At 41.5% G+C, this 25,920-nt stretch overlaps 1 protein-coding gene across 42 annotated transcripts in view; it reads left to right on the forward strand.

The window, feature by feature from the left end:
• The window catches only part of RIMS1 (regulating synaptic membrane exocytosis 1), a 346,977-nt gene that overhangs the window by 42,915 nt on the left and 278,142 nt on the right, over positions 1-25,920 (forward strand). For 38 of the 42 annotated variants that reach the window (XM_075747454.1, XM_075747452.1, XM_075747455.1 and 35 more), the window contains exon 2: positions 25,760-25,864. The exons of the other annotated variants lie outside the window; for them this stretch is intronic. In XM_075747454.1, coding sequence (XP_075603569.1) covers positions 25,760-25,864 — 105 coding nt within the window. The remainder of the gene's footprint in view (positions 1-25,759; positions 25,865-25,920) is intronic. 42 annotated transcript variants of the gene reach the window in all.

The following is a 25,920-nucleotide window of genomic DNA, read 5'->3' on the forward strand; positions in this document are numbered from 1 at the left end:
CCACTGTGTCTGAAATTATTAGGTTTCAGACACAGTTGGACAGTTCTGAAGTAAGTTTTTATGGTATACTATAATTGGGAATTTAAAATTTAGTTATACTCTGCTATTGCCATCTAGTCCATAGGATGCAAAACTGAATTTCTTGACCAGTTGTGGTCAAATTGTGGTCTTCTGGCATTTTTTGCAAGTGCACAAAGTTATAGCCAAAAAGGAACTTGAAGTCATTGTTCAAATCACTTAAATTTTGATGTGGGCACAGTATTGCCCACAGAATGCTGCCTGTGTTCCAAATGCAGAATCTTATGGTTGCTTTTGACTTTTAAGGTAAATATTCCTTTAAAGTCAGTGTTAGCATCTGTAGGTACAGAATGCAGGAATTTACAGAAGAAGGAATATCTATGTAGCTCATAACCCTTTTGCAGTTTTCCACTTGGAATACCGAAAAAGTGTTACATTCCTTCCTATTTCAAATGCATTTCTGAATGGTTGCTGAATGCCCTGAGACCTAGAAAAAGAGAGAAACATCTTCAGCACACTTTCATTGTCATTTAAAACCAAATTAAATTTTCATTGTATTTATAAACATTTTATTTTTGCTTTCCATGCACCTTTACTTACAGGATTCTTTGGGCAGACCTCATATTTAAAGAAATACCTACAAATATTTGATACAAAGATTTAATGTGAATTTATCACAATTGTTCACACTGCAGCCCTGCCTTACAGATTTACAATCATTCAGTGAGGGAGCAGAAGTATATCATGCATGCTAATCATCCACATAACTCAGATTTAAGATAATTAGTATTTTGAAAGCTTTGTTTGAAGTGAAAATTACTTGCAGATCTTTCAATGTGAATAATTTTTAATAACAAAAGGTTTTAAAAGAGAGTTTTGATATTTTGGTGAGAGTTTGCGAAGAGCAAAAATAGAGGAATGTATTCAAGCAGTTCTATACAGAGTTCTTCAGGTGTGTCAAATATAATCTTTGCTTTTTAGCATTACCAAGTACTAGTTCTTATAACTTGTCTTATGATTCTTCAGTAGTGCTTTGAATGATTGGTTAATACTTTTTAGGTTTGAGGTAATTTTAAAAGGATCTTTCCGTTATGTGAGTAAGTCCACACAAATAACAAATCTGCTGTTAAAGCAGTGGCAGGGTTCAGTTACTTCTGCAGCTGTAGGTTGGTATTATATTCAGTTTTAAACCACCCACATTACCGCAGCATCCACTCAGTCATGCATTAAGTGGCACGATTAACATCTGTCGTGTGCACTTCATCGTCAGCCTTAGAAAGCTGGGTACGTTGGATAGTAATTTATTTTACTAGAGTTCATTTTAAGTGTATTTCTGTATGCTTGTATTAGAAAAGGCAGATCTGAAAATGGGTACTTGAAATAGAAGGCAGTGATGTTGTATATATCTTGAGAGACTTAAAGTCTTTATTTCAGCTGGTCTATGAGAAAGCTAGCTCTTGCCAAGTGAGGTTTTCCTTTTGAAGTGGAAGATTCCTCGTGATCTCCAGAAAGCTCCATGGTTGGAAACTGTGGCCAGCAATCAAGGGTGGTTGTTGGCTACCATTTTCAACCATGGAGCTTTCTGAAGGTCCTGGACCTGGTTGTTGACAACCATTTTGAATCATGGAACTTTCTGGAGATCTTGGACCTTTAAAGACCTAGGAGATGAGGTGTGGGTGAGAGGATGACACAGGTGATGACTGGATAGGTGCTTCATTAGGTTCAGTTTCCCGCCTGAATTGGGACTCTGTACTTACAAAATGTCTGATGCTGGCATCTCTACATTTCAATTCCAAGTCATGGGAAATTCACAAGATCAGTTGTTTTTCTCAAATGTTGCCATCTTGGCCTGAACTCAAAATGACAGCAGCTGTTCTCATGAGATTTCAATTGCAGCCAACTGAAAAAACAGCCTTTTCCTTTTCAGATGTAACCAGCTAGTGACAGTGGCAGTGCCTTCAGTTCACAACATTAGGAATCCATGTATCCCCTCCCTCATGCTATGTACTCATGAAGAATAAAATGGAACTGGATGCCAGTGTGCTATGTATTTATTGTTTTCACTGAATGGAGTTGTGTATTTTGTATGTGGAAAACATGGTATAGTCCTCCAGTGTCCAGCATTTATGTTTAGTATGCGATGTATTCACTAAGGATTTACATGTAAAGATCTTTAAAAGGAGAAACTTTCCTCTAGGGAAGAGCTGACTGGGAATGACTTCTATCTTCAGCCACATGCGATGGCACTGAAATACCAACTACTCCTGCTTGATCTCTGCCAGCATTCGCTTGCCCTTCTTCCTCTCCAGCTTTCAGCAGCATATGGAGCATCAACAGACTTGTGGGCAGCTTGGCTTGACCTGAAAAAATCAGAAAGCAGTACTGATTTTAAAAATAGGGTGCGGAAGCTAAATGCAACTTGGTGCCTCTGTCTCACAGGAACAGGAGAAGTGGTGGAGGTCAAAGAGGACTCGGGGTGTGTGTTGAGAGGGTTAGGAGGAAGTAAGCAGGGCAGAAAATACAGTTGTAGTTCTCCTCTCCTCTCTTACACATGGGTGTGTTCCCCGAGTGAGGTACGGGACCGTATCCTCCACGGTCCCTGCCGGAAGGGAAAGGCGCTGCTTTCCCCTGGGGTGCCAGCACTGCTTCCACACTGTCTTGGTGTTTCTAACCAGTGGGCTTTCAGTTCCTGGTGTCTGTGCTGGGGTACCCTGGTAACAGGCACCTTTTTCCTCACCTTCATCCAGGGTGGACAGCCTGTGAGCCTGATGACTGGGGAGACATGACAAGTATGTGTCTTCACTGCCTCAAAGCAGAAGATGCTGGTTTGGAAAAATGCAGATTTGGTTTGCTTTAGGCAGTATGAAAGGGAGAAACCACTGAGCACCTGCAATACCAGTGAATAACCACTTAAGTGAGAGGTTTTGTTTTTCTCAGTCTTTCTTCCATCTGAATCCATAGCAGAACTACTGATGGAGCTGTTTCTTCATCAGGCTTCCTCTCAGTGTTGGAGGAAAGGTCTACAACTTTGTGTCTAAGAGATTATTTAATCCAGGGATATGTAATTCCCAACCAAATTGAGAGAAGGTTCAAATCCTGATTGGGGGCTGTAAAAGCCGAGTGACTTGAAACTTGATCCTGGATGTGAAGTGTGAAAAGGAGACTCTTTCAGGCTGGCACAGCGCTGGTTGTCTTTATTAAGCCTCATGGTGCTGAGAGGAGTAGCTGATCACTGTTACCATATGCAATGTTAAAGATCAAGCTCTCTGGTGTGTATACAGCATTCCCCTGGCTGTTCAGACACCATAGAAGAAGCAAATCTGGCCGCAAATATTTCAGGTATCTTATCTGTGCCAGATCCAAATCCAAATCTGTGCTAGTATGTGCTCGCTTAAAAACCATCGATGGGATTCAGCTTAACAAATCTAAGTGTATATCTGTATCTGAAATCTTCATAGCAACTAGTCATCCTGAATTCTCCTTGATAATCATTGGAGAAGAATGAGTACTTGTGGGGTGCTGTTCAGCTCATCCTAAGGTCCCTGTTTCTCTACACTGAAAGGAGCCTAGAGTGAGTAGCTCAGACAGAGATACAGGGTTTTTTTTGTAGATGTGTGAAGATAGGAAAGGTGAATCCCACTCCTTGTGTCAGTGGTGCAACATGGAGCTGCTCGGCAGCAGTTGTGTGTCAGAGCAGTCTCCTTTCTCAGGATCAAGAAGCTGGAAGCAGTTCCTGGAAGCCTGTCCTGTGCAACACAGAGCTATAGCACAGGAGATCTTGCTCCAAAATCTGTGTTAACAAACACTTGAAGAAAATATAAAAATAACCCTCGGGAACTTTCGCATTTTCAGTCAGGTCAGTGGATACAGACCTGGCAAAGACTGCCTAGAGTTGGATGTGCTGTTACAATGAAGAGAAACGTAACTGTCAGTAAATGCTCAAAGTAACCAGTGCCTCCTACTAATGGGTTGGTGACTGGGAATACTCTCCAGTATCTTACTGGGTGACCTAGAAAATGTTTTTCTTCTCTCTACAGCTCTAGTTCCCAGTAAGTGTAGCATGGACAAAACATTGATTTCTTGCAAAGCTCTTTGTAAGGCTGAATGATGAAGTGTTGTGTAAGAGCTGAAGTGTTTTTTCCAGTAACTGGAGTATTTTGGAGCTCCAAAAAGTACTGTAGAGATGCCATTTAATTTTAATTAAGACAGCATTAGTAATATTATAAAAATAGATGCAGCAACTTAACCAAATACAAGTAAAAAGGGTATAGGTAGTGTGTGTCTCACATGACTTTAATTGTGCCTTCAGGAGATGTGGTGACTTGACGTAGTAATAAATAATGCATGCTTTCAATATGCAGAAGTCCAAAAGCAACCATGATCACAAACAGGAAATAGACATGCTCATCTTTCATAGGACAAGATGATTTTATAAAATTAACATATATCTTGATCCAGATAAAAATAAATACAATGTAGTGATAATGATACACAAGTGCTTTCTAAAGAAGGTAGTTTTATGTTAGTGATAAAATAATTAAAAAACCACATGCCTTTGGAACTGAATCTGTGTTCCTGCTCAGGTTCTTACCTGGCAGAACCCAAGAAACCTTCCCTGATTTTAAGTAATTATGGTAAGATTTCTTCTATTTGCCATCTATGAATTCTCTTTAAAACATTAAACTTGAGTTTTTAATTTAAACGCTTGTTCTTCTACATTTTATGTTTTCCCATTTTTTGTTTTTTTAATCTCCAGAAGAACATCATGCATTCTGTATCAGTGTCACGGATGAATTCTCCAGGTCTAAGCTATACTGAAATAGTGTTTTCTCCACTCTGTTGCTGTGACCACAGTGTTGCAGGGTGTACAAGGTGTTTTCAGGACACCGGATTGCATTGCCTTGCCAATGAGATAGAGGGACGGATGTCTACTGTGGAATCCTGCTAAAGCTTGGGAGCAGAGGAGCACTGGTAGGACCTGCGTATTGCAGTCATTTCCCATGTTAACTGATCTAAAGCAGCACTGGTGATTTTTTCATTGAGAGAGTCTAGGAGCAGTCATGGTATCCACAATGATGTTTGGAGGCAGAAATGAATACAGTTAGAAGATGGTGAAGTAAACTGCTGTGATGAGGTCTGCAAAAAAAGTATGTTGTGTCTGCAGTCTCAGTCAAGGCAAGTGAATTATCTAAGACAGTCTTGAGCAGAATGACTGTAAGGAGCAGGACTTGTTTCTTTACTGAGTCCAACTGACATGGGTTGTTACAAAATTGGCAAGAACACCAGTTAAGTTCACCATAGCTGCCTTGAATTTAATTGCATTTTTTGACTTTTGAAACATTCAGTTGTAAATGGTTTTCAACAAATCAGATGGAACATGCAGAAAAAAAATAGTTCAATAGTTCAATAATAAGTTTTTTTAGCATATGCTTTTCTCAAAGTGGTTTTATTTTTATTGTCAGACTGATTTTAGTTCTTTTTCAGTAACAACAATGAAAAGAAACTTTAAGTTTTGGGTTTTTTTATTCATATAACACTTTTTTGCCATTCTAATATTAAATATAATTTATGTGCAGTATAATTACTCAAAGGATTTGTGCCTAATTTATATATTAACAATACTTTGGATTTTCATTGCATTTTTGAAAATATGTGCTAACTTGGGTGTCTAGCCACACAGCTACAGCAATTTACCCTTCATCAAGCTTACAAGGATGTAAGTCCACACACAGAGTATTTGTTACACAAATTTACTTTATATTTCTCCTTTATGAAATCCAATACCTGTAGCTGGCCTAGTTTAAAACATTACTTCTCACTAGCTGTTCACTACCAGCAGGTCACAGTTGGCCGCTGAGCTGCCATAGTAGATCGTGGTTCCACTTGTCTGCTTCATTACAAAGTCAGCTGGGTTAGCTTGTACCTTGGCTGTCGGTACGTGCGGTTGTACAGTCTCTCATGCAGAACAGCTGTAGGAACTTGCTCGTAAACTGTTCTAGCTGTTTCCAAACTCTGGCCAACTCTGCAGGGCTCTGGTACAACGTTGTGTACAGACAAGGGCTTTTAAATGTTGAAAGAATAGCAAGCCGTCTTAACAACAGTGAGGAATCTTTTAGAACCATTTTTGTCCAAATTTTATGTTAGGAAGAGAGGCATTTCCTTGCAAAAACAGGGCCTTGTATTAGTGAATTTATAAGAATAAAACTTGTAAAGTGTATTTGACAGTATTTAGCAGCTGCAGAATCCCGTCATTTGTTCTATGATTTCATGCTGTCAAATTTGACAACATGAACTAGTGCCAGTCTTCACTTTGGAAGACAATTTCCTTTTTATAAAAATTCTAATTATTAAAGCTAAATTTGGATTTCATTAAAAGGAAGTTGTTAGTCTTTTTTATTTGTCAAATAGCTTTCAAAAACTAAGTTGGTTCTACCTTTGACAATTTGTCACAATGATATTTACTGAGAACCATAAATTATATGTTGTTTCCGCCTTCTGCTACCAATGGATGAAGCTGGTGTCAGCGGCAAGGAAGACACTGGTATTTTTGATAGACCTAAACCCATGATTTATCAGTTGTGTAGAAGCCTGGATTTATTGCCCATTTTCAGACACGCTTAGCTGGGCACACTTAGACCTTCTTCAGCTTGAGATCCTGTTGAGCACCCACTACATGCAGAGGAGATGGTGTTCAGTGGGACTCATCACTGTGGAGTTATCTCAGATAGATTGCCATAGTTTGCATCCTAACAATACACAGCCCTTTTGTCTTTAAAATGATGGTGCTTTTAACTCCCTCTTGATTGAATTTTCAGGTAGTATAGGGAAAAGTTTGAATTAATGCAGTTTAGCAACTGCTGCCATAATGAATGCTCCGGATGCAGGTAGCTCAGCTCAGATGCTACTGGCCTTCTGAACTGTTCTCTGCTTTCTCCAGTTTTTCTGCCACTACCCAAAAAGCACAGTCCAGTTATCCCACCATTTACCAGAAAATAATATACAGGACAGTTTATTGTTTGGATGCCACATGCACATTCATCAACCACAGCAGCAAGCTAGTCTCCTGACCTGTTCCCCTGGGATACACCAAGCTCCTGGATGCAGAACTGGTGTAAATGTGCAATTAGCTGGTAATGAGGGATTTGATCCCTTTTCCCTCCTTCCCCCCCCCAGGAGCTGAGTGTAGAGGCAATGACAAGCATTACAGTAAGTACATTGCCAAACGAGGAGGAAACTTTGATGGTGGTATTCTGGGGCTTCCTGGCTATGTTTTCATAAGTATAAGCAATTGAGACATAACCACTGAAGAAGTACTAGTGAAACATGAATTTTCTTCACCATCTGAAGGTACAGCCATGTTCAGCTTCTGTAACAGTTTTCCTGAATGAACACAGTTTGGAACTTATTGTGCTGTCCTGCTATAGTTCTGGCTTGATTCTGTAAGTGAAAATGGGGCATATACATTAAAAATAAAAAGAAAAATCTTAGTGTGGTGCAAACTATTGTGGAATGGATACTTACAAGGCACCACGGTGCCCACAAACTCACAGAATAGTTAAGATTGGAAGGAACCTCCGGAGATCATCTAGTCCAGCAGGATCGGTTAAAGCAGGTTGCTCCAGGGCCATGTTCAGTCAGGTTTTGAGTATGTCCAAGGACGGAGACTCCACAACCTCTGTGGGGAACTTGTGTTTGATCAGCCTCACAATAAAAAAAAAAGCTTTTTATTATGTTTAAAAGGAATTTCCTGTGTTTCAGTTTGTGACAATTTGCTCTTGCCCATTCACTGAATACCACAGAGAAGAGCCTGGCTCTATCTTCTTTGCACCCCCCCATCAGGTATTTATACACATTGATGAGATCCCTCCTGAGCCTTCTCTTCTCCAGGCTGAACAGTCCCAGCTCTCTTGGCCTCCCCTTGTATGACAGACATTCCAGACCCTCAGTTGTCTTTGTGGTCCTTCGCTGAACCCGCTCCAGTATGTCCATGTCTCTCTCATACTGGAGAGCCCAGAACTGGACCCAGCACTCCAGGTGTGTCTCACCAGTGCTGAGCAGAGGGGAAGGATCGCCTTCCTTGACCTGCTGGCAGTGCCCGCACCTCATGCAGGTCAGGATGGTGTTGGCCTTCTTTGTGAAGCTTATATGGTCCAGTATAGCATGGCAGGTTTTGCTAGAGAGAAATTAAATTTTAGGAGAAGTCAACTAGCTTGAATTAAATTTTCAAGTGGCAAAATATGGCCTCAGTGAAGTGAGCAATGTATGCTAGTAAACTATGAGACAGATACTGGCATTCTGGGAATGAGACAACTACCTGCAGAGGCTGCAAACATCAATGAAAGCAACCTAACGAGCCAGCAGAATAGGGTGTATTTACTGGGAAATCTCTTGGCCTGGGAATAAGCCTTGGGTTGGCACTGGGCAAGGGGCTGGGGCATCTGATAGGCTAGAAAGCTACCAAATAATACCCTGCAGTCTGCTCCATTTCTATGTAATTATCTTCTTTTTAGAGTTAGGTTCGGTTACATATCTAAAACGCCCCTGCTGCTGACTTTGCATAAAGCCAGCTGTAAGGAATACTTAGGGGTGAGCCTTTGTGTTTCCACCCTCCATGGCTCCCAGTTAATCAGTCATGAGAATATGATCGGGAATTGTTTTGATGTTTTTTCCCCCATGCTGGGTGATTAAGGACCTGAGTGCTCACGACCCACTTTCCCTTTCCTTAAGCATCATTTTCTCTTCCACCCAATCTGCAATATGGTCTTTAGGCCCTGCTGGAGCTCATAAAACATTTATACCCATGGTTACGCGGTACAAATATTACATTTTGTAGCACTTGTACCCTGGTATTACTGTGTCTGTAGCCACCATATCTGACATGCTGTTAACATGAATGATGGACCTAAATGTTTTGCTTGAAGACTTGCATGAGAACAAGTTTTCCTCTGCTTCCTTCCTCACCCAGCATCATACCTGTTCATAACCATATGTCGTCAGAAGTTTGTGTCTGGCCTTAGTTAATGGCCTTTCGTTTCATGGTGGTCTTATTTCTTGTCCCAGACCTTCAGTACTGGTTCTGCACCTGGAGGCACATTCTAATCTGCTAAAAGCAAAGAAATGAGTATCCATAAACATTGTGGAACTGGACAGAATGGCTGCTCCAATTTTGTTCTTCTTCAATTATATTGCAGTCTGATTTTGGTTCTAAATTGAAATATTGCTGATAAAATGAAAAGGAAACCCTGTAATGTTTGTAAAATCTCTCAGATGAGGAGTCTTGTCAGCTAGTTTAAAAAAAAGTTCTGCTTGAAATGTGTTGTCTGTGAGCCCCAGTTCCTCCATGGCTGCCGCTGCTGTGAAGGAGCTGTTCCTTGTGCAGCACCTGACCGAAAATTGCTTCAGGTTCTCATCCATGTGCTCCAGGAGAGTAAGAGTGGTTAAAAAGGTATTTACTTTTTGATTGTGCTGAAATTTTCAGTCTTGGAGAATGCTGAAAAACATCTCTCAAGTTCTCAGGTTAGCTGGATTAATTTTCAAACTGTTTTGTGAAACATCGTATCTGAAGGAGGTTTTTGCATCTCGGTGGGTAGGGACAGCCCAGGGAAGCAGTCCAGTGGTAGGAGAGCCCCTGTGGAAGGACCCAGCTTGTGTTAGCCTCAGGGGCAGCAGGGATTTACAGCTCCTCCTCATTGCTGGGAAGAAGGATGGTCCAGTGAGTTTTCTCTGTTTCTAAGGAGGATTTTAGCCCCCAGTCCATGACTGATGGCTTCCCGTGAGTTGGCTAGGAGCCTCAGCCTGGGCACCCATCACTGGGAGGCAGTGGTGGCATGCAGGAACTCGGGTGGCTGGAGGCATTTGGGCAGGATGGTGATCCCGCAGAGGGGAGGGCAGAGGAGGTGGGGAGCTTTGGGAGGTGCCTCAAGTGAAGGGACCTGGTGGTGCAGGGACCAGGAGAGCATTCCCTGGGAGTGTGCCGGTGCCTCTGCCAGGCCTCTGTCTGCTCATCAAGCGGCCCTTGGGGACCACAGCTGGGCATGTGCCAGGGTCCCTGCTCCAGCTGCTACTCGTGGATGGCATTTGGAGTTTGTGGTTTGGTTTCTGGATGTTTGGGGACTTTTTATGGCATCATCAGATCCAGGCTGCTGCTGGGAAAGGTCAACCCCTCGTTAGGGTGGATCAAGCGCATGTTCAGGTAGTGCTGGGGATACAGCTGTGTAGCTGCCAGAGTGCGGGTAGCAGGGTGCACTTCCTAAAAGCTAGAGATGAGCAGGCTACATGGTATCAGGGAAGTCAGACAGTTGTGATACAAGTGGAGGCTCCTCTAATGGGGAAGGCTGGAGGCTTATGACTTCTGTCAACAGATGTCCTTGAAGAGCTGCTGTCTGTCATGTTGAAAAGGTCCGGAGATCAGGTGAGTTCTTTCTTGACTGGGGAAAGGCAAATATTGTATCCACTTGCAAAAAGGCCTAAGTGTAAATCTGGGGAACTACAAGCCAGTCAGCCTTACTTCAGTCCCTGGGAAAATCAGGGAGTGAGTACTTTTGGACTGTGTTTCTGGGCAAACTGGTGATTTATTGAGGGTAAATCATGCCCAACCAACCCAGTTGCCAGCTATGATGAATTGACTAGCTTTGTGGATGAGAGTGCAGTGTGTCATTGATCTTGGCTTTAACAGGAATTTCTACACAGTCTCCCACAATATTCTCATGTCCAAATTAGGACCTTACTGTCTGGACAGGTTAACAACAAAATAGGTGTAAACCTGGTTGGCTATTTAGGCTCAGAGGGTAGTGGTTAATGGTTCATACTTTGCCTGGGTACCATTGGCAAGTGCAGTGCCACAGGTGTCTCTACCATTTAGTGACTTGGAGAAGGCATCAGAATGCATTGTGGTCAAGTTTGCAGATGATGCCATGCTGGGGGGACCAGTAGATAGGCTCGAGGAGAGGGCTGCCATCCAGAGTGACCTTGCTAGACTGGAGGAATGAGCTGACAGGAACCCGATGAAATTCACTAGGGCAGGTGAAAACTCCTGCATCTGGGAAGAAATAACTCCTTGTCACAGTGTGAGCTGGGAATGGACTGACTGGCGCAGTTCAGCAGAAGAGGACTTGGGGGTCCTAATAGACAGCAAGTTGAATATAAGCCAGCAGCATGCTGTGTCAGGAAAGAAGGTCAACAGCACCCAGCTGCCAGGAGATCAAGTGGAGGGATTATCCTCCTCTACTCAGCACTCATTAGGCATCATCTAGAATATTGCATCTGGGTTTGGACCCCACAGTACAGGAAAGATATTGATGAACTGGAGCAAGTTCAGCAGAGACCACCAGCGTGGTCAGTGATCTGGAGCGCTTGCCCTGGAAGAGGCTGAGGGACCTGGGCTTGTTCAGCATGGAGAAGAGATGGCTTTGGGGGGGACCTGTTAGTGGCCTTCTAGTACCTATGAGGACTATATTCAGAAGATGGACCCAGGCTATTCCAAGCATTGTGTTGTAAGGACGATGAGAGATACTGGACATAAACTGAAATGAGAGATTCAAAGTGGATATAAGGAAAAGCTTTTTTACCATAAGGACAGTCAAGCAGTGAGCAGTTGCTCGGAGAGGTTGTGCAGTCTCCATCCTTGGAGGTTTCAAGACTGACTGAATACAGCTCTGAGCAACCTGATCTGATGTCAGAGCTGACTCATCTTTGAGCAGTGGGTTGGACCAGACCATCCATTCCAACCTCAAACATCCTGTGATCCTGTGTGTGTAGGAGTGTGCAAGTATGGATTAAGTACAGAATGAGTTCTGTGGAGATCATATATGGAATGTGTCTTCACAGAGGATATAGAGGCCACAAAAGTGGTTCACTATTGACAAGTAATATATAGGGTTTTTTTTAACAAGGAACACTTGGATTTCAATGGAGGAAAAGAAAAAAAACCAAATCCACTGTATCTGCTTTTCTCCGCCTCCCCAGTGCTTCACAGATCTTATTTTAGTCCAGAACTAGCAAGGTCTGAAATGCTGTCACCATAGTTATGCACGTATCCCTTGCCTGGATTCATGTTAAATGCATCTCTCTCACGGATTTAGTAAGTGGCTTCCATTTACATCATTTATGTAGAGAAGAGGGCATGAGAAGTGGAAAAAACAGCTTTCAAAATACCAGTGTAGCTGTCGTATTTGGAGACAACCTTTCAAATAGCTGAATTATTACATGTCTATTACAGTGAAGACATGGAGTAAGGGTGATACATATATTCTAGGTAAACATAACGCTGGTATCTGACAGTTTGCAAATAATTAATTCATACAATAAATGTCCCCTACTGAAGTCTAAACGCATCTCTCAGCTATTTCCAGCTGGGCAGCATAGATGTAATCAAGAATAATTGAAGAGCTGATTTTGTGCTATCTGAACATAATTGTCTGTCTTCCTGAGTATGTTACGATGCCTAACATGTTGGCTTTCTCCATGATGATATAACAAAAGTTGTTTCAATTGGATGTGAAAGAATGGTTAGTACTGTTTAGTCATGATCTGTCATAAGAATCTTAAATAGCTTAGAAAAAAATCCATAATTATGTCCCTAAGACTGATGGTATTTCAGATCTTGCAGTGATAAAAGTTTTTTGGTCTTGCCTCAGAATTACTTTCAGACAAAGACATATGCTCTCAGCCTAATCATGTCAGCATCGGAACACCTGCAAAAATAGATCAAAAGAAAAAGTAGAATTACTGAAATTTTCTTGCTATGAATAGCATTAGTGTGAATGTATTAAGCAATCATGTTGACTGTCTTGAAAATGCAAAATATCCAGGGGAACAACTACAAATGTAAACACATTTGGGGACATTGGCTGTTTCAGATAGCAGCTTTGGTTGGTGTAATCCCCTGCCCTTTTGTTTGCTCCCTTCTGTGGGGTAGTGAGTGAAAAACCTGGGCCAACTGAGGATCATCAGACTTGCCTCAAGCTGGAGGATGGCCATGAGAGGTGCAAATCTAAGTAATGCAGTTCTTGTGTTGAAAAGGTTTGTTGGGTTTTGTTGTATCGGAAGCAAAAATGATGGTAGAATACACATAATGAAAATCATATTGGACTACTAGAATCTTAATGGTTGACTGTCTCCCTTGGGTACTTGGCCTAGAAACCAGCCAGTACAAACTGATTAGCTCTCTCAAAAACTGCACGTGGCAAACATCTAGGTGGAGGACATGCTTTGCTTACAGATGGACATCAGTGTAGTGGGATGGAAAAGGTAGCAAGCTGTAACAGGGTTAGAGAGGTTCAAAGGCTGTGTCAGCCACTGTCACCTTCTGCTTTTCTAATGGTAGTTTTGTGGTACCTTGTGATGGTGTAAGGATATAAGTAAGCAAGGCAAAATTCATAGTAAGAGATGATTATCTTTTATAAGACTATCTAATACTGCTGGAGATGGAAAGCAAGCTAATTGCATATGAATGAGCTCATCTTCAAGCCTCCTTAACTGCATCTTCCTTAACTGCATCTTCAAGCAGTTTTTGAGAGAGCTAATCAGTTTGTACTGGCTGGTTTCTAGGCCAAGTACCCAAGGGAGACAGTCAACCATTAAGATTCTAGTAGTCCAATATGATTTTCATTATGTGTATTCTACCATCATTTTTGCTTCCGATACAACAAAACCCAACAAACCTTTTCAACACAAGAACTGCATTACTTAGATTTGCACCTCTCATGGCCATCCTCCATTCCTTTGTAGCCATTTGACCTTCCTTAAGTAGAGAGACAATTATTCTCTTTCTTTGTCCTTGCATTTTTGTTTTGCAAGAAGGCTTAAAAACTAAAACCCCTCAAAAAACCAAAACCACAACAAAATAAATTGCTGCTAAGTGTTTGTTTTAATACTGTTTCTAAAGACGAAAAGGAAATGTTGGCCTATCATCCATTTCACACCACTTAAAGTGTCCTGTGTGTATCAGTATTTGCTGGGAATTGGAGAAGAGGAAACAGTCTGCTTCAGGCCATAACACCTGAGGAGGAGTTCGCTAAAACTTTTTGATATATTTTGTGATGATTTCATGGGTCTCAGCTGAAGTCAAGCCCTTGACATGAAGATAAAGATGTTGAAATACTTCTGTCACTATATACATTAATACTTGTATTTTGTTCCTCATGCTCAGATGAGCAGAGCATGAATAGAAGCTTCATTTAGCCCGGTTCAACTAGAAAAAGTGTATAGAGAATGGGATTTGCAACCCGTGTACTATTGTCTGGTTATCAATGCATTTACATTAAAAATACTTAGTGCATTAAATGACTTAAATTTGCTGATATTTTAAAGACACTGACAAGGTCCCTTTAGGTCCTGTGTTGTGTCGCGTGTCGTGTGTCGTGTCCCCTCCCCCCCAACTTTTACCTGTGTTATTCATGATCATTATTTAGCCATAATTGTGCTGAAACATAGTGTATAAGTTTCCAATGTGTTATATTAATTCTTCAAGTCTATTCTTGAAACTTGTTAGGCATTAGGACATGAGATTAAACTTCAGTATCAACTGCTTCTGAAAGTATCTCATTTTCCATTTTTTACATACACTCAAAATGATGACTTGTATTCTAGGTGGTAATTTATTGCGCTCAGATCTCTTCAATCCCTCATTGTTTTATAGAATTATAGAATCATAGAATCGTTTAGGTTGAAAAAGACCTTTAAGATCATCAAGTCCAACCGTTGACCTAGCACTGCCAAGTCCACCACTAAACCATGTCCCTAAGCACCACATCTACACATCTTTTAAATACCTCCAGGGATGGTGACTCAACCACTTCCCTGGGCAGCCTGTTCCAGTGCTTGATAACACTTTTGGTAAAGCAATTTTTCTTAACATCCAATCTAAACCTCCCCTCACACAACTTGAGGCGATTTCCTCTTGTCCTTTCACTAGTTACTTGAGAGAAGAGACCAACATCTACCTGGCTACAACCACCTTTCAGGTAGTGGTAGAGAGTGATAAGGTCTCTCCTCAGCCTACTTTTCTCCCTCCCCACTCCGTTGCCCTTCTTTGGACACGCTGCAGCAGCTCAATGTTTTTCTCGTAGTGAGGGCCCAAAACTGAACACAGTACTCGAGGTGTGGCCTCATCAGAGCCGAGTACAGGGGGACGATCACTTCCCTCATCCTGCTGGCCACACTAGGTCTGATAGAAAAGCCAGGATGCTGTTGGCCTTCTTGGCCACCTGGGCACACTGCTGGCTCATATTCATCTGGCTGTTGATCAGCACCCCCGGGTCCTTTTCCTCTGGGCAGCTTTCCAGCCACTCTTCCCCAAGCCTGTAGTGTTGCATGGGGTTGTTGTGACCCAAGTGCAGGACCCAGCACTGAGCCTTGTTGAATATCATACAGTTGGCCTTGGCCCATGGATCCAGCCTGTCCAGATCCCTCTGTAGAGCCTTCGTGCCCTCAAGCGGATCAACAGTCCTTCCAAACTTGGTGTTGTCTGCAAACTTACTGAGGGTGCACTTGATCCCCTCGTCCAGATTATCGATAAAGACATTAAACACAACTAGTCCCAGTACTGAGCTCTGGGGAACACCACTTGTGACCGGCTGCCAACTGGGTTTAACTCCATTCACCACAGCTTTTTGGGCCCAGTCATCCAGTTTTTTACCCAGTGAAGTGTACACCCATCCAAGCCATGAGCAGCCAGTTTCTCCAGGAGAATGCTGTGGGAAACAGTGTCAAAGGCTTTCTAAAGCCCAGGTAGACAACATCCACAGCCTTTCCCCAATCCACTAAACAGGTCATTGTCATAGAAGGAGATCAGGTTAGTCAAGCAGGACCTGCCTTTCGTAAACCCATGCTGACTGGGCCTGATCACCTGGTTGTCCTGTATGTGCTGTGTGGTAGCACTCAAGAGGATCTGCTCCATAACCTTCCCAGCGTCGAGGTCAGACTGACAGGCCTGTAGTTCCTCAGATCCTCCTTCTGATCCTTTTTGTAGATGGGCGTCACATTTGCTAAGGCATACAAAAGACATATAACACTGCCTTTTTTGATAACTTTTTCTATGTTTCTGTTCTAGATCCTTTGTATTTTTTCTGACTGAATCATGCTCAGTGAAGGCACTCCTGCATCTGTGCTGGTTTCATATCTCTGAACGTGCTAACTGCAGGTTGTTCAGGTTCACTCTTCGCACGTCCCAAACACCTCCCTTTTTCTTTCTAGATAGCAGGAGATGCAAAGCTTTGTTAATTGCTGTTACAGCTAAACCAAGTGAAACAAAGCTGAAGACAGGCCAAGGGAAGTTCAGACAAAGCAGGGCTGACAACCCTCCATCCTGAGCCCTTGCAAACTCATTGCAAAGCCTGTGGCTTGTTCCTAGCAGTAGCAATACTGGGCTGTGGGGTTGCAAGAACTGAAAACGCATCTTAAACAGTAAGAGAGCATACCTTGCTTTTTATTTCATTTTCTATAATAACAGAGTAATATCAGAGCATGCAGTGAGCTACTTCTTCATTTCCATTTGGCCTTAGTAACTAATCTGTAGTACAAATGTTTCTCCTATGTGGGTTTTTTACCCTCTGCTTAAAGTCACAAATTTAGATTGATGGCTCTATGATGGTAACTACTGTGGCATTTAACGTTCTTTATAGGCCATTCTCATTGTAATAAACAAGCAAAATTGTACTGATTGTTTTCATGTATCCATTAAATTAAGAAATTAGTGGTATAGAAGTAACTGCCTTCTGGATAGAAAGTATCTTTTATGTTGAAACATTATCAATATAGTATTGCAAAATAACTGACAGATCTTATGTTTTGGTTCCAGATAAATCTCAGTTTGCTGGAGGTAGGTGAGGGCTCTTTAATTCCAGTTTTCCTGTTTGTTGCTGAAGCAGTGAAGCATTCAGAAAAAGACAATTTCACTTTGATTAAATGCCTAAAAAGTTATCTGGTTGGAAAAAAAAAAAAAAGAAGAAAGAAAAAGGATGTTGCATAAGCTTTTAATATTTAATTTCTATACTCTAAGTATCCGGAAGAACATTTAGTTCCTGTTTTGAAAGATGAATGCCATACATTGGAAAGTGTACTGAAGGCTCATTTGCAGTCGCGGAGCTTGTTCGCTTCTCTAGTATGTACGTGCAGGGAAGAGTAGAAAGGGTTGAGTGGGCAGTTGGCAGTCATTCATTGTCAGTGATTGCTAGTCATTCATAAAAACTGCAGAGCTGAGAGGTGGAGCCAGCAGCAGCAGCCGCCTTTCAGGCTCTTGCAGAAGACACGTTTGTGCAATCACCAGTGATTCGAGAAGCTGCTCAAATACGGCGTGATGAATGTAATGAGGAGATGTGTGCTAAATGCATCTAATTAAAGGGAGTTGCTTAGAATAAAGTCAAATGTTTTAATTCTTTTCTCCTCAAGCCCACCGCAGTTTGTGAACGTGGAGATCTAAGGGTTCTGTGTTCAGCTAAAGGCAATAAATTACTTTCAAGGAGTGCCCTCTAGTTTGTGATACCATCTGGAGTATGTCTTTAGCCTTTAAAATAAGTAGTTTTAGAAAATTAATGGGTCTCAATCCACTGATAAAAGGGAAATTTTGAGGTGAGTAGGGAATATATTCTTGGACTGCATATTTTTAAGGCATAAATGACAGTGGAAGTTTAATTTCAAGAAGAGAAAGTGTCAGAAGCAGCAAACCATTCTGTATGTTCTTGCTTTTAAAATTGCTGCACCTATATTTTTTCCCCTCATTGCAATGACTGCCAATCTAATAGATGGTCTTGACAAGATTTTACTTCATCTTTGTGTCCAAAGTGGGGAAGTTACATTGGGTCGATAGACTTCCATTTTTAATTTATAAATCTGATTTATTTGAAAGTGTGTGTGAGTAAATGCTATTGTATCAGCTCTTCCATCTCTTGTAGTTTGGCCCATGCAGTTCGGTCATTCTCAGAGAGCTACAGAGCTGTCACTGCAGGCTGATCTAGTGCTGGCTGGGACACAGTATTTAAGGCCAGGTTTATGTGCAGGCTGCCACTGCATTTAAATTGAAGGACAAATGGCAGGTTCTTTGTTGTAAGTCAGAGCTTAGGATGTTAAATTACAAAATACTGTCCCCTTACAGAACCAGAACTGTCCATTGAGAAGTGGAATAATCGATCTTGACTTCCCTGTATTTGACCTGTTTGCAGGTGGACTCCTGGGTCTGATCCTGCCCTAAGCACAGTCTGGAAGAACGTAATGCTGGGCTAGAAGATTTCATTTTAAATGAAGATCTGGAGCACTGTCTGTGTATGATTTACATAGCACCTCGGACTGAATGTGCTTGTTCCTTATCAGATGGCAGAATTTCAAAGTGACCCTGGTCTCTCTCTAACAAATAGCTAATTAAATTGTACACTGTAGGCTCTTTGAAGCTTTTTCTGAAGCTCTGATTAAAATATATATAAGCCAAACTTCACTCTGGCAATGTTCCAATGAAAGTGCATGTATGCTTCATCTCCTTTTCAGGAGGTTTTGTGTTGTAGCTCAGGCAGCTCAAACTATGGCAGTCCCTGCTTTCACTAGGAGTGAGCGCATACCCCTTGGGGCCTTGGTTTCCCTTTGTTCTCAAGAGTTTCTCAGTGGTCTCATTAGTACTAACAAGTGTAATATACGTACATCAGAGGAAAATACACACTTAAAGAGAGAAAACTATACGTGACCTGCTGAGAGATTGGTGCATGCGAGATTGGTCTGGAGGTACGACTTTCCCAGATGTGTTGCTTTTTCTCCTGGAGCTGGACCAGCAGAGTCTTATGTACCAATAGATATCCCTTCCCACAGCAGACTGATTTCTCTTTTGAGATGGACAAGTGACCAGGTGCTCGAGTCCAGCAGCATGCACAGGATTTGAAGCCTGTTTTATCCATATGTAAATTTGCAGTTAGTTGACAGTATGCAAGGGAGGTGATTTGCAGGTGCCTAGAAAATATCTGTTCATAAGTTATGTGAATGTTGAATGAGTGGACTTGGTTCCTTGCATTTTGAAGAATGAAGTGCTGTACAAATACAATTTTTAAAACCAGCTCTCTTCCTTTTGAAGGCACATTTCACAGCAGAAGGAAGAAATCAGATGTATTGAACTTGCTTTCCACCGTAGTGATATTTCATCTTTCTGATGTTTCAGGTAATGTGTTGTCTGTTTATTTTAAGGCCATTCAGGTGGGTCATTTTTGGAGGCTGGGTAGAAGTCCTCGTCTACTACTGGAGAGCAGCTGATTTTAGAGATGAGTGGTATGATTTATTGGGTTACGCTGTATATATATCTGTCTATATACAGCTCTAAACATAATATAGGGGAATATGATGCCCTGAAAACAGACTCAAACCCATGCAGACCAGTCCCGCCTTAGTAACTCTGAGCATCCATGAAGAACAGCTGTCAAAGATACCTTTTTAGGTTTCTAACCATCCCTTTTACTACCACAGTCAGAAACTAGAAAAGCACCAGCAGCAGCAGATTCATCACAGTGCTTTCTGCTGACCTACTACTGATGAGAACATGTATTGCAATATACTGGGTTGCTTTTAATTTCTGTCCACAGTCAGCACTGCAGGTTTTTGGTGTTCTGAAATAGGTAACATTTTACAATGCTAGTTTTTTTTTAAGGGATTCATCCTTTTAAATAAAATATAAAATGGATAAAAGCCAGCCCATCAGTGAAATGCATCTCACAGCTGTAATCAGAATGGCAGTTTCTATTTTTAACTTGGCAACTTCCCCATGTAACGGGCTACAGCTTTCAGTGACATTTCAGATATAGCTGATATCCTCTCAATTTTTTTGGGGAGCCCATCTTACTTTGCATCCCCCAAACAACAGCAGTGGATGCTTGTGGAGGATGAGGGGAAAGGGCTACACAAAGTGGTCTAGCTCATGTGTCTCCCTACCTCATGTGCCTCTTCTACCATCTTTTAGTGGAGCCAAAATACAGCACTGGATGGACCATTGATCTGACCCAGATGGATGAGTGACATACCCGCAGAAACATTTCTCCACGTTTTATTGGCAATTGTTTCTTCTCCCTCCTCTGGTTTTCTGCTTGCTTCTGTGTCAGCAAAAGAAAACGGGAAAGTATTGGCTAACTGACTAGTACTCAGCTGCTATCCAGACAACTAAAATAGGATGCATCAGGCTACATGTAAACATCTGCAGCATCACTGGCTTCTTCTATTTATTTCTTGTCTTTGCTTGTAGCCTAGATGCAAGGACAAAAGGCTGGACATTGTTTAACAACTTAAAAATGCAGGTAGACTGTTTACTGAAATCTCCCAGATGCCTAATGAGACTTTATCAGCCCACTCAAAAATCTCCTCTCAAGCCTGAACATTTTGGAAAATCGTTCCCAAAGGACGTGTTTCAGTGTGAAGACAGGACGTATTTAAGCACGCTTCTCATTGTAGTTCTGTCTTGTATAAGTGAAATGGAGACTTCCAGGAAAAATGTGTCTGTCTGCCTTCAGGAGACCCTAAGGAAACCTTCCATATTACGGGTTCTTAGCATTAGTCTGTTGGAACTGCCATGCAGTCTGGTTCAGGATCATTTCTTCCTGGGAAACTGACCCTTTCTTCTTGTGTAGGGCAGGTGGAATTTGAGGCAGCTAGTATCTCCCTGTGTGGTTTTATGAAGGGTATTGGACCTTTTTGCAGTAAGCTAACTAGTTGCTTCTTTTTGATTTGGAGAGTCTTCATCTCGTTGACCCTAGAAGATGCTGCAGAATTGTCATATTTCCACGTTTTGAAGACTTAATTCAAGCACAGAGGTTGTAAGAGCTCCTGGTCTCAGCAGAACTGGGAATGGGTAGGAATTTCTGACACAGAGGCAGGAGACCACCTGAATTTGCTGGGAGAGAGCAGCACCGCATGTGCTACCGCAGAGTTCTCTAGCCTGCTTCTAGCACTCAGCCCTCTCTGATGGTGCAGAGGAAGGAAAGTGAAGATGTTGCCCTCTGTGAGATTCAGAACTTAAAGCCTGACACTATATGCACCCTATAAGCACCTTCCCCATTTTGAGTTCATGTGAAGTAGTGTCAGACAGAATAAATCTTGCATTTTTTGGAAGTTCCTTCTGTTTATATTTACTATTATAATAAGTTCTGACAAGTGTAGAGCTTTTAGTAGTGTGTGGGTTTTGGGAAACCTGTATCTGCTTTTCTGCAAATGTACAGGGCTGGAGAGTGACAGCCTGGCTTTCTTCTTAGTGCGAGTGACATAAGCATAAGCCACAGTCCTGTCAGGTGATGGAGGGGAAGATGATAATACTGTCTGATCCAAGAGAACTTTGATAAACATCAAGTGCAAAAAATGTCTATTCTGTTCATGTACTCCTCTAAGTCAATGTTGAAGACTAGGCTTGTTGTAGCAAGTATTGCAGTCTCCATAGTTCTTCACTACAGAAAAATAAAAAAAAAAAAGCAAAATAAAAGCTGATTTAGATGCACAAAAAATGTATTTGCTGCATCGTAAAGAATAATTTTGAAGGCCCGGGGGGCATATGAGAAAATTGAAAGAGGATGTAAAGGAAAGGGAGTAGGAAGAATGAAGGCATATTCTGTGCGAATGGAAGTATGTGTGTTTTTTAACTCCCTGAACCATAGGAAACATGGAACTAGTGTTCTTGATTAGGAAGTGTGAATCTAGCAATCCGTGAAAAATCTGCAAAAATAATGTTCAACTCAGTGTTGTGATTAGAAATGGCTACCTTTTAATTCTACATTGTGTGTGTGTTAGGGAAGGGGAAAGGTGTAATCAATACAAATGCATTTATTATATAATTTTCCTATCAATTTATAGATCAAATATTTTCAAGTTTTGGAGAAAATCATGTTTACTTTAGACTCCTAGCAGCATAAATCATGTATAAATATGGGACCTTGTGCTTCTGAAAATACTGTTTTGTAATCCTTCTGTCTACTGGGAGTAAAGTGAATTTGCTTGAACTTACCAGTTTAGTAACCAAGACTGAGCCAATGGGTTCCTGAACCGATGGGTTCACCTGTAAGTGAAGGCTCTGTGCATCTGTAGCCCAATAATTTAGAGATATATTTTATTGTCATTATACTGTGATTCAGGGTCTAAAGCTTGTTGTGGTAGGGGTTATACTAAGGCTTAGACTCTTCCAGACCTGAACAATTTTAAATGTAACCTGTGGGTTTAAATCCTGCATTACCAGATGTTTCCTTATGGCAGCTATGGGCTTTGTTGGGACAACTCCCTTTGATGTGAAAGGGTTTAAAAGACAAAACAAAACAAAACACCTTTTTCCTCCTAGTTGTACCCTTCCTAGTAAACAGAAACCATCATTTTTTTTCAGTCGATTGCTTAGGTGTAATATTACAAAGCTTCATCCAGGTTGAGGTTTAGATGGGGAAGGAAGGAATTGGCAGTTTTCCCAAGGATGTCTGTGGGACTTTGCTCTTCTTGCTGGACTGCTGGATGCTTTGGTATGCTTCTGTTAGACACCTGGAAATCCCAGAAAAATAACCACTATCATCTGTTAGTATTCAGCCAGATGTCCACTTAGACTGTAGGGACATCTCATACTTCCAGTGAAGTCAGTGGAGAGCCTGCAGCAGAGTGCGCATGTGTGCACCATACGTATGCAATGAAGTCATCTGATGCGACTTGCCATGCGTGCTCTGGCCATCTGAGGCACATGGACTTGGTGGTCATATTTCACATGTTGTTTGAGGCACACATCTTTATTTCTACATGGATTTCGTAGATAGAAAAATGAAGCCGTTGCTCCTCCTCAGGGAGATGAGGAGGGGAAGACCTCTGCTGTAGTTATAGGTAAGGTTGCCCAAAGAATATCTGGCTGTCATCACTGAGACCAAAAACACCGAAGTAAAAGAACACTGGATTTGCTGTATTTAGCATCAAAAATCTTGCTTCAGTGATGTCTGCATTGGAAAACTGCAGCTGCTGGGTAAAAACCTAGTGTAGCTTTGATCCCAGCCTCTGGGACACAAAATATCATTTTGTTTATGTGTGCATGTGTGTATATGTATATTTTTGTATAAAATATAGTACATATAAAATAATAATAAAAAATAATAAGAAAGAGTAGTTAATGTCTCTTTGGTCCCTGTGATTGTTTGTTTAATGAGTTAAACGAAAGTAAAGTGATTGCAGTATCCTCTTATTTTTGATAGCTCTTCAATTTTGGAGATATCAGTCACCAATTCATGCAACAAATCCTCTTAGAAGAGCCCATATCCTAGAGCCTTTTATTTCTAATGGCTTGTGACAAAATGAACCTGAGTATACTGAGATGTAAAACTTAAGGCTAGGATAAATTTAGAGCAGTTGAGTTCAGATAAAACGTGGTACCTTGCAACCTAAGTAATTTTTCTGAACAGCCAGTTACTGACCCACTCAGAATTGGGTAGCATGTTAGCACATTTTTAAAACAAGGCTTTTGTTCTAGTTCTTTCATAGAACAATAAGAGCATCTGCCATCCAGACAGATTTCTAAATGTGTCTCTTCTAAATGCACCAAAATACAGTATTTCAATCAATGGTAGTTTTCTCTTGCTTTTAAATTACTAAGTTTATCCATGGAGTCTATGCCCAAAACACTTCTTCTCCTGTCACATTTATCTCCATCTCACTGTGTGTATGGTGAAGGAGGTGGTGGGAGAGATCTGTTTTTTAGTTCTTCTATATAATACACTTTAATTTTTTTTTCCTGATTTAAGGTAAGTCTTTGGAATATGCAAGACCTTGAGGAAAAACACTCCTCACTTTATCCTGCATACCTGTTCAATCCAGTTCAAGGTTTGAGGGTATCCCCATTTCTGTACCTTGTTGTTTTCCTCTTTTCTTTGACTTCACATTTTTTCTAGAATAAATTTATTCAGTATTAAGTTATTAGTACAAAGAAATTAAAAGGAAGAGTATTAAATTACTAATACAAGCAACAACAAAAGAAGGAAGAATAAAGTCTCAAAAAGGACAAATAATAGTGAATTAATACTCCACAGTTAAGGTTGGTGGGAATCAGGCTTCTACATCGTTCCTGTTGGGATATCAGCTGCTGGTTTTCCCATGGTCTGGCAACCATTTCAATCACTCGTGCTTCAATCCTCCGTGCTTCGGTTTTTGTTCTTTTTGCTCGTGGCTCTAGCACTCAAGACCTATCCCAAAGGCCTCTTTATAGAAAGCAGTCCAAAGCCTAGCCTTGCATGTTGCATCAGCTGGTGGGAAATGAGCAGATGACCTAAGAAGTCATCCAGGCACACAAAGGGAGGGCACTGTCAGCGATACACTTAGGGCTCTCGGGCCCGTCAGGAGCTGGAGTTGATAGACGATTCTGAGGTGGAGGAGCCCAGGGTGCTGCACGGGCTGCTGCTCTGCCAGACCAAAACAGAGATGTGGATGGGAAGATTGTATTCCACCAAAATGACTGGGAAAATGCCCTCAACTGCTCTTTATTCTTCCCAGTTTCCATCTCTGTTAATTCTGGCTGGTGGTGAAACACTGGAACAGGTGGCCCAGAAAAGCTGTGGATGCCCCCTCCCTGTTCAAGGTCAGGTTGGATGGGTCTTTGGGCAACCTAGTCTAGTGGAGGGCGTGCCTGCCCATGGCAGGGGGGTTGGAACTAGATGATTTTTAAGTCCCTTCTGACCCAAACCATTCTATGATTCTGTGATTCTATAATTTTTCAATCAGGCCAGGGTAGGAGTGGTTTGGGTTCCTCTTTTTGCCCCTGTAACGTTGTCTGAAGAATAGACTAGGTCATGCTTTGGTGGGGGCCTCAAGAGGAATGCTCCCGGCCATGCCTCACTGGATGGTAACTTCTGACTTCCTTCGTGGTAGCTAATGCACTCTTTGAGTCTGGGTTGTGTGGAGACGGTGGTGTGTGAAGGTTTTGACTACGGCACTGGAAGGTGGAAAGAACAGTCAAGCATCTCTGAACTATGCAAACATAGGTTTGCCTTTTCTCTTGTCTACAGACAGCTGTACTCTTTAGAAGGTTGCATGTGTCCAACTGGCCTAGAGAACAGACTAGAGACCAGTCTGGACACACAGGGTGTGTCTGGGATGTGCTGATCCACACATGGCATTACTCTTCTGTACTAAGTAGATATATCTGTTGATTTCCAGGATACCAAAAAGCCCAAAGAAAGACCCTACTGCAAATCTACCAAATTTTTTGGGAACTGTACAGTTGAATACAGTAATTGTGAGGAACGTAGACAGGAGAATGGAAAGGTGCTTACAAGTTTTCTGGAGAGCTTCCTCCTGTGTTCAGGATGAAGGACCATAATTCTGAGGAGGCCTTTCTGTGGACTTCCCTACAGGGATTTCCTATTTTCCATCCCTGATCTGGATGGATCTACAGTGTGATGTAGGGGCAGCTGGCTTCTCATTTACATCCTTCATGCACTAGAAAGCTCCCTCTTAAAAGAGTTTGTTTGTCTTTTACAGTAGATTTTTGTGAAGTTCTGTAGACATTGTTTACCGTGGAAGTGCTTCTGCATCTCCTAAATTCTGAAAATAATTCATTTCCTGGAGTAATTTTTTTGGTCATATGAGGCTGGTAAAAGATAGTTTATGTTGATGATTAGCAACAAAAATAAGCCATGCCACATGGTTCTCCAGGACATAGTTGTCTGATTAAAAGTTTGTCATGTTGAAAGAAAATCAAATAGGAACAATACTAACCTTATGCTCTGGTCTAAAAGATGTACTGGCTTATAAGCAATTTATTTTTCTCTTGTTTTTTCAGCTTGGATACCTGTGGAATTAGTGACCCTTCTAGACATGATTTCAATACCACTTCAAAGGAGAAAACTGCTTTCAGTTGGTCAGACGGTTCTGTCTTAAAACAATGGTGATATGTTAAAATGTCTTGTTATTGGGTTTTAAATTATTTTGCTTTTTAAGTCT

The sequence above is a fragment of the Balearica regulorum genome, chromosome 3 (assembly GCF_011004875.1).
Source record: "Balearica regulorum gibbericeps isolate bBalReg1 chromosome 3, bBalReg1.pri, whole genome shotgun sequence".
In the NCBI taxonomy this organism is placed as follows: Eukaryota; Metazoa; Chordata; class Aves; order Gruiformes; family Gruidae; genus Balearica; species Balearica regulorum.